The 8,357-nt window shown below is 39.4% G+C and overlaps 1 protein-coding gene across 1 annotated transcript; it reads left to right on the top strand.

Annotated features, from left to right (window-relative positions):
• Positions 1-916: 916 nt before the first annotated feature.
• On the top strand, positions 917-8,239 carry vma21 (vacuolar ATPase assembly factor VMA21). The gene is made up of 3 exons (XM_061725046.1): positions 917-1,086; positions 2,634-2,743; positions 7,372-8,239. Exons 1-3 carry the CDS (start codon positions 1,025-1,027, stop codon positions 7,509-7,511), a joined length of 312 nt encoding a protein of 103 aa, XP_061581030.1. The 5' UTR covers positions 917-1,024; the 3' UTR covers positions 7,512-8,239.
• Positions 8,240-8,357: the final 118 nt, after the last annotated feature.

The following is an 8,357-nucleotide window of genomic DNA, read 5'->3' on the forward strand; positions in this document are numbered from 1 at the left end:
TAATGCCAGACTACAAGATGGCCTTGGAGAAGGCTGCGTCTGAACTGATGAGGTGCAGGTTTAAACACAATCTGCAGCCCCCACGCACTTCGGAGGCAGACAGAGTTCTGCAGGCTTGATCTCCAGAATGCATTCTGTATAACTATAACGCTGGGTGATTATGCTTAAATAAAACAACTAAAACTTATATCTTGGATACCAACCGTCCCTTGAAAAACTGAATCGTCCCGTATTTATAAACTAAAGTACACGTCCCGTATTAAGCTGAAAAGGGATGCACTTTGTCCCGTAGTAGCCTATTACTGTGAAAATCAAAAAATAGTCATAAAATGCAAATGGAAATGGTATTGAGCTGTTGAGTTCATAAGTTATTTTTTTTCTGTTTTACTACAACTTCAGCCTACAGTCATGGCCTTTGAGGCACAAATATGTTTACAAGTTTTCTACAAACTTTCTGTTTGCACTTTTGTTATTGCACTAAAACTGTGCACTATTACAGAATGGATGTTCTTCTTTCTTTTTATTGTTTTATATACATTTATACAATTTTAAGTTAAGCAGGGCAGGTTTCTGTTTAAGAAAGATACTTATTTTATTCAGTTCATTGTGTTATTTTGTATTAAAGTGAATTGCTGGATAATAATTTGTTTTCCTGGCATTCAAAAATAGGCATCTAATTCAATTCAGGTTCGTGTCAAATAGTTAAAAAATCGTTTTACTCACAAAAAATGTGGCTAAAAAAATTAACCACGCCAGGAAGGTTGAAGGCAATCGGGTTGAGGTGTCTCTTATTTATTTTTCAGGGAGTTGGCAACCCTACCTATGGACCACATTTGAGTTTTTTACATGTGCTGTAAAATCTGAACCCTCGCGAGAGTAGCTGCCAACAAATCTCGTGAATTAGCGGTCCCGTGACTATCCCGGAAGAGGTGACTCGACAGCGACAACACAACCAGGATCTGCAGCAGCAACCGCTTCAAAGCGACACTTTCCCGTCTCTACCTCGCCTTTAATCCACGCAGCAATGGACGGATCTGTCAGAGCATCTTTAGACGCGTCCGCTGGACCGCCACCGTACTACAGAGGGTGAGGAAATCGTCTTAAAACGACTTAAATAGCACCATTTAGCAGTGTAGCTCCTCGGTTTAGTGGCGCTCGGCTCTGCTCTGAAAGCACCAAAGGCTTTATCGTGCATGTGTGCTCATTTTGGCTCCACATTGTTGTGTTGTATGGATTACTGTGTAGGAACTCCATTACCCAGCATGCCCTAGGTGATCAGCACATGCGCAGTAGCTTCAGCAGCACTGGAGATACAGAGCGCAAGCTGGAAGTGTCAGTTGTTGCCATGACAGCAGTAGGTTATTATAACGACAACCTGGGAATAAACGTCCTGAGGAGACCAGCTACACGCCTCGTCTGCTATATACTTATATATTAAGACAGACAACACTAGAATAGAATAGAATAGAAGACTTTATTTATCCCCCAGAGGAGAAATTCAGTCGTGCAGCAGCCAAAACACACACACACACACACACACACACACACACACACACACACACACACACACACACACACACACACACACACACACACACTTTATACAAAAAAAAATTAAAATAGAAATAACCAATAAGTGGTTAAATAATAAAAAGAGCAATATAAAAAGTAGAAAAAGAGTATGTACAAGAGAGAAAAAAATAGTAAACACCAAAAAAAATGGATAATATTTACAAAACATTTACAAATATTTTCAAAAATACTTGAGGTATTTGAGGTATTTACTGATTATTGCACTTATAAAGAGACAGGTTTATTGCACATGGGTGGCTACTAGGGCTGGGCGATTTTGGACAAAAATAAAATCCTGATTTTTTTTTTTCTCTGAAAACCCGATTTTCGATTTCGATTTCAATTTTTTTGGTAAAACTACAAAACGCAATGGAATAAATTGTTTCAAATATTTTATCTTCATTTTTAAAGAAAAATAGCAAACAAATTTCCCTATTGGGAATGAAGTGCAATTGGAAGATACTGTAAATCCTCCTTGAGTTTAGTAAAGTGACAACATTTACAATTTTCTTGACCAAACAAAGATGACCAGACGAGCTCTGTCTGTAATGCAGCCAGCTGCAAAAAAGGAAAATCGATTTTCCTTTTTTAACATCGATTTTGATTAATAAATCCGATTTAGATTTAAAATTGATTAATCGCACAGCCCTAGTGGCTACAGTTGGTTATTATAGAGTCTGATGGCTGTGGGGATGAAGGACCTGTCGTGTGACCTGTCATGTGGGGGATGAGAGGGGTTGTCCATGATGGAGTTCAGCTTGACCAGCATCCTCCTCTCACCCACCTCCTCGGCAGAGTCCAGAGCACAACCAAGAACCGAGCCAGCCCTCCTGACCAGTCGGTTCAGTCTCTTCCTGTCTCTCTCCGAGCTCCCGCAGCTCCAGGAGATACAGTAGCTTTGTAAAGTCCTGCAGTTGACTAAAGCCTGAATTATGGTTCTGCGTTAAATCGACGCAGAGTCTACGCATAGTCTACGCCGTAGGGTACGCGGCGACGCGCAACGGTCTGTGTTGGTGTACGCGGAACCATAAATGAGCCTTAACGCAGCTGTACTCCTGCAGAAGTGAAAGCTCCCTGGTGTCAGCCCTGAAGACCCTGCTGTTCTTCACCATCCTCATGGTCACGCTGCCCATTGGACTGTACTTCGCATCAAAGGCATACATATTTGAGGGTAAGGTCTCTCTTTTCTTTTTTCTTTTTTTTTGATCACTACCTTGTTTTGTATTAGCAGTAAAAGTAGGGTTGCCACCTTTCGGAAATAGAAATAAGGAACGCCTGATTTCAGCAGCGCAGGTGCCAAAAAAGGGACATCCCCATAACTTCTAAACTGCATAGAAATGTATTTATTTTATATGAAAAAACAAAATGCTTTGATTTAAAGTTGAAAGTGCTTTAATAGCATTGAACTTGCATGACTGTATAGACAGACAACCATACTAGCAACTGAAATAGACTCCTATGCTACGTACGTCCACATCAGCCCAGATGTAGAATATAGCCTGCAGGTGAAGGTCAGAAAATTAGAATATGCTGTAAAAGTTATTTCAATAATTCAACTTAAAAGGCAAAACTAATACATTACATACCGGTAGTCTCATTACATGCAAAGCAAGATATGTTAAGTCTTTATTTGTTATCATTTTGATGGTTGAATTGTTTATGGATTTCATAAAATATTCAAATTTTCGAGATTTTTTATTTGGGGTTTTCATAAACTGTGAGCCAATATCACCAAAATTATATCAAATAAAGGCTTAAAATATCTCACTTTGAATTTAGTGGGAAATAAGATATTTGTTTCACCTTTTAGTTGAATTTACTACGAATGAAGTTTTGCAATATATTCAACTTTTCCGACCTTCACCTGTAGATTATGATGTCAATAAATAAGAGCATAATATATGTCCGTATTGGTTCAATACGGAATGCAACTTTTAATTCGCAATTACGTAATAATTCCGTATTTCAAGGGATGGGTGGCAACCCTAAGTAAAAGCACCTCATGTGTTAATGTGGTTTCACTTATTTAGATGAAAGAAGGATGACTCTTGCACAAACTCCATGCTTCACCGACTTCCAAGTCTTAAAGGGCTTGTCTGGTTTCTTTGAAGCTCTCTTATTTACACGGGATGAGGATGATGTATTACTTTAACACATATTGTTGGAGGGGCCTACCCCGGCGGGAGATGTAACCTTAACTAAAATGAAACGAAGGCTTATGAATGGCTTGAGGACCTTTAAGAATGAATCCAAGATGTTGACACAGGCTTCACATTTCCCAGAGCCCAGTAATGATTGTACACCTGTAGCCGTAACCAGCATGTTCCACAGAACCACCCACCACGGCTGACAGGACACCCCTAGAGGTCCTGTTAAAAAAAGGATTAACTGCAAGTCTGGATAATATGTGATTACTAGAACTGGAACCTCTAAAAATAAATCAATAAAATGTACTCACTTAGGATTGGATAAGGCTGTTCACTATGACGTTAAGTCAGTGCGAGGTACTGGATGTAAAGGATATCATAAGCCCTCTGAGCCCAAACTATGGTAAAATCCACAGTACAGAAAATCCACAATAATAAGCATGCACCCTCCTAAACTGCAAAAAAAAAGCTATTGATTAATACTTTTATTTAGACATTTATGTCTTTGTAGACGGTATGAAACCGAGATATTTTTTATTTTTTCACAAACATATACGCATACACATTTGATTTGTTAGTCGACATCCATTCCTGCAAATCAGGACTGCATGAAATGTAAAAAAAAAAGTTAGGATACTAAAACGTTTACCACTTTGAAATGTTGCCATTGTTTTTGCATTGAGGATATGAAGTAATGAAGAATTCTAGTCCTTAGTTTGGCCAATTCTTCCTGTATTGGGTATTTTTTTCACTTCAAAGTTTCCCACATGTTCTTTATTGGGGGAAGCTCAGGACTGCAGGTCATAGGACTGTCTAATACACATACGCTCTATTTCCTCAGCCATGCCTCTGTTATCTTGGCAGGATGTGCTTTTGCACTGTCTTGTTGAAAAATCCCTGGGTGTCCCCGGAAAGGATGTCATCGTGAAGGCAGCACATGTCGCTCTAATGTACTCCAATGTACTTCTCTGAATTGATGTTGCCATCCCAGAAGTGTAAATGACCTTTGCCAAGGGCATGGAACAACCTTATCCCATAAAGAGTCTGGCTTTTGGACTTGTTGCTGATAAAAGTCTGGATTGTACTTTTTTTTTGTTCCAAATGTATTTACAATAATAGCTGGAATAGTGATTCATCTGACAAAATAGACATTTCTACTGTATGACGATCCATTCCTGACACCTCTGATCTTAGAGATGTCAAAGTCACACCTGGACAAGGTTAAAATAAGTTTTATTTCACAGAAAAAAAATGTAAAAGGTAATGCTTTACCCATGTGGTTAAATCAGCCCTTATTGAATAATAGCTCTTAATGCATCACATTATAAAGATAGGATGAAAGCAACTTAATAATAATACCGTAATAATAAAAATGGATGATCATGATGATGATAATAAAAAGAAGAATGAGGTAAAATATTATTTTTAACTGGGGATGTCAACAGGTGATTGTAATCTTTATTTGGACCAAAAGCAGTAAACAAATGGCCTTAAACATTAAAGGAGTATTAAGCTCATTACACCCAGCACTTTCAAGGTGGGACTTGTGCCTTGTTTTGTTTTTGAACAAACCTGGAGATGGATGGTGGACTTTTGTTTCGCCTTGGGAGACGGTACGCTGCTCCTGTGACTGAGATACCTCTGCAAAGGTGACATGCTGTGTGTGCTCACACACTGATCGCTATTCAGTCTGTGTTTATCTCCAAAGGGGGACAGCTGCGGGTTAATGAGAACAGCTTCTTGGGCTGATATGATGTGACTGCTGCCGGAACGGGACACCTGAGGAAAAAAGCGGGACAGAGCATCTCCACTTTGTCAATAAGTGAAGAGTTACAGATATGTTTAAAGCATATTTCCTTAAAAATAGATTGAAAGAGATTAAAAATGAATCTGTTTCATACCCGGTCTTAAAATCAGGCAAATACTAGTCTAGTTTTATTCTGGAACTTTATTTATTACGCAAACAAATAATCCAAAAAAGTGCCACCCCTATGGTTTAATAGCCTGTTGAATCACATTTAGCAGTGGTAGCTTGAAGGAATCATGTTCTGTATGAGCGATCTCACCCCACTCAAGTATACAGTAATGCATCAGTTCTCTGAGCTAACCACATGAACAAAGATTAGAGTGGGAAACATTTTGTAATCTTTGTCTTTGATGTCTCTGGACTCAGAGGCATCTGTGTGTATCGTTGGCTCTGTGAGAGTTTGGCGTTTGTATGAGTGCCCTTGGCCAAGGTCACTGAAGGCAATGTTAATGCAGGAGGAAAAAATTGCTTTGCTATTCAAAACTACATGCTATACTCATGACAAAGGCATGCCTGAGGAAAAGAGGACTGGACTGGCCTGTTTAACTGAAAAGTGCAACAATGAGCTCCTGCACTGTTTTCCACTTCTTTTTTTTTCAGGAAAAATTGCTCAAAGCAACTACTGAAACTAAAACACATAACTCTTAAGTGTTGTGAGATGGAATGGCATCATTGCAAAGTGTTGACGGCTTAACCATCCCAACAAATTAAAGAAACTATTTTTTGTTTATTTTAATCCATATTGTCTTGTATTGTTTTTCTGGTTTTGAGGTTGGAGCTTTACTCTGTTCTCTGTCTGCAATGCGTTTACAGAAAAGAGGAAAGATATATAAAGAAATATATCAACTAAACGCCCAGTTAATGAGAAACATTGTTGCACAGCAGCCACACTAAGAAGGATGTCTGCACTGCACATGTGCCTGGATTCATTTTTAAACTGCTATCCTCATGAAGTAATCAGCAGTCGCCTATTATTTGAAAATAGGCTTCATTGATTCAGATTAATAATTTACCGCTAATGCTAAGGGAACTATACTAAAAATACACGACCTTGCCGTAACCATTAAAATCCTGCAGTCATTTCCACTTGGCAGCATCTGCAAACAGCTGCCTATAAACAGCTGTCTAGAAACAGGGAGGAGGGAGGGTAAGATTAGATACAGAATCAGGAAAAAATTTGTGTGGTATGAGGTGCAGATGGGCAAAAGTAGCAGAGGGAATTGAACTAAGGTTTGCCTGATCTCCCCAGTTCAGTTCCCACTGCCAGATGCTGGGTGGCATTTGAAAAGAAAGGGGGGAAAAAAACTAAAGGCTTTGTTTAGTTTTTTCTTCTCCTTTTAATTACAGTTGTTAAAGGGGGGGCAAATACGTGCTTTTAAATATACTCAGTCTACATGTTGCATATTTGTACATTTATGTGTCAGTTTTTCATGCAGATATTCCCAGTTTACTTGAAATCATTGAAATCATCAATGAACATGCAAAAGCAAATAGATCAAGCAAGTAGATCCACTACTCGCATGATAATCAAAGTTATTTCCGCCGCTCCAGGTTCCAGGCTCTCTTCCTGTGAGAAACCTATGCGCTATAGCCTTTCACAGTCATTTCCACTCCAGGCTCATTTCCTGGCACTAAATGCCAATGAAACATAATTGGAATTTTTCTTTTTTTTTTTTTTTTTTAGTCTCACAATACCCATCATATGACCCGCTTATCCAAGTTCTATTTAATGGGAAGATGCAGACACCCTGATGAAGTTTCCCTTGAATTGCTTTCACACCCTCACACCTATGACTTTCACAACCACAGCAGCTTATCATCCTCATTCTCTCCTCTTTCTTTCAGGTTCGATGAAGATGTCCAGTTCTGACAGTTACTTCTACGCAGCCATCGTAGCCGTGCTCGCTGTGCATGTTGTTCTGGCTTTGTTTGTGTATGTGGCCTGGAATGAAGGCACGCCTAAAGGCAAGGGCAAACATGATTAAGGCATGCCCTTATCAGCTCCTGAGACCAGCAGAGATGGACAGACATGGGCAGGGATCCACACACACGTCCGCCTGCCATGGGCATCAACACTCAACGCAGCATCACGTACGAACCAGACAGTCGGGGTATCTGGTTTGCGCTCAGGCTTTAACCTGAGGTCAGAGCAGGAAGTTACTGTGGGGTGTGGGGGGGTGGAGGCTGGTGGGGTTGTTTTTCTGTGTGTGTGTGTCCCATCTTCTCAATATGTTACACAGGACATCCTCTGTTTTTGTTTTGGGGGTTTGTCATAAGCTTCGATTTAGACAAATACTGCAAATCCCTTTACATTAAGAGTTTGTCGTGAGAGGAAACCATGTGCACATGTGCTCCTTCTGTAATATTTCACGTTTACTTATGAGGAATCTGTATCCACAATGCAGAACTCATTCTGATCAGTTCTCAAATCTTGTCCATATACATTCAATTTAACAAAATTGTCTCGTCTTTTCCTAAAGTGATGTCATTCTGTCGTCGGTCCTTCTGCAACTGGTTTTCATGTGATGAGAGTTAACGTGTCTGTCTGGCAACATTGGGAAGCACTCTATTCTGTGTTTTGTTTTTAATTTAATTCAACTTTTTTCCCCTTTTACTGAAGATGTTTAGTGATTTCAGAATGTAGATGTCAGTGATGTTGATGTAATGTAAATAAAAGTGCTCAATTGCTAAAATAAACTTGAACATTTTCAAAGGCTTTATTTTATTTTGGTCATTAAAGGAGATTGGGTTTTTCATTTCCTGTGATGAATATGAGGGTGGCGTATGGTGTAGTTCAGGGATATTCAATTGGCGGCCCGCGGGCCACATGC

This window comes from Cololabis saira, chromosome 7, assembly GCF_033807715.1.
Source record: "Cololabis saira isolate AMF1-May2022 chromosome 7, fColSai1.1, whole genome shotgun sequence".
NCBI lineage: Eukaryota > Metazoa > Chordata > Actinopteri > Beloniformes > Belonidae > Cololabis > Cololabis saira.

Bases quoted from the DNA above. Each gene is read 5' to 3' on its own strand.
- vma21 (XM_061725046.1), top strand. From the start codon at position 1,025: ATGGACGGATCTGTCAGAGCATCTTTAGACGCGTCCGCTGGACCGCCA. The intron at 1,087-2,633 runs GTGAGGAAATCG...GTACTCCTGCAG, and splicing joins CCGCCACCGTACTACAGAGG to AAGTGAAAGCTCCCTGGTGT. The intron at 2,744-7,371 runs GTAAGGTCTCTC...TCTTTCTTTCAG, and splicing joins AAAGGCATACATATTTGAGG to GTTCGATGAAGATGTCCAGT.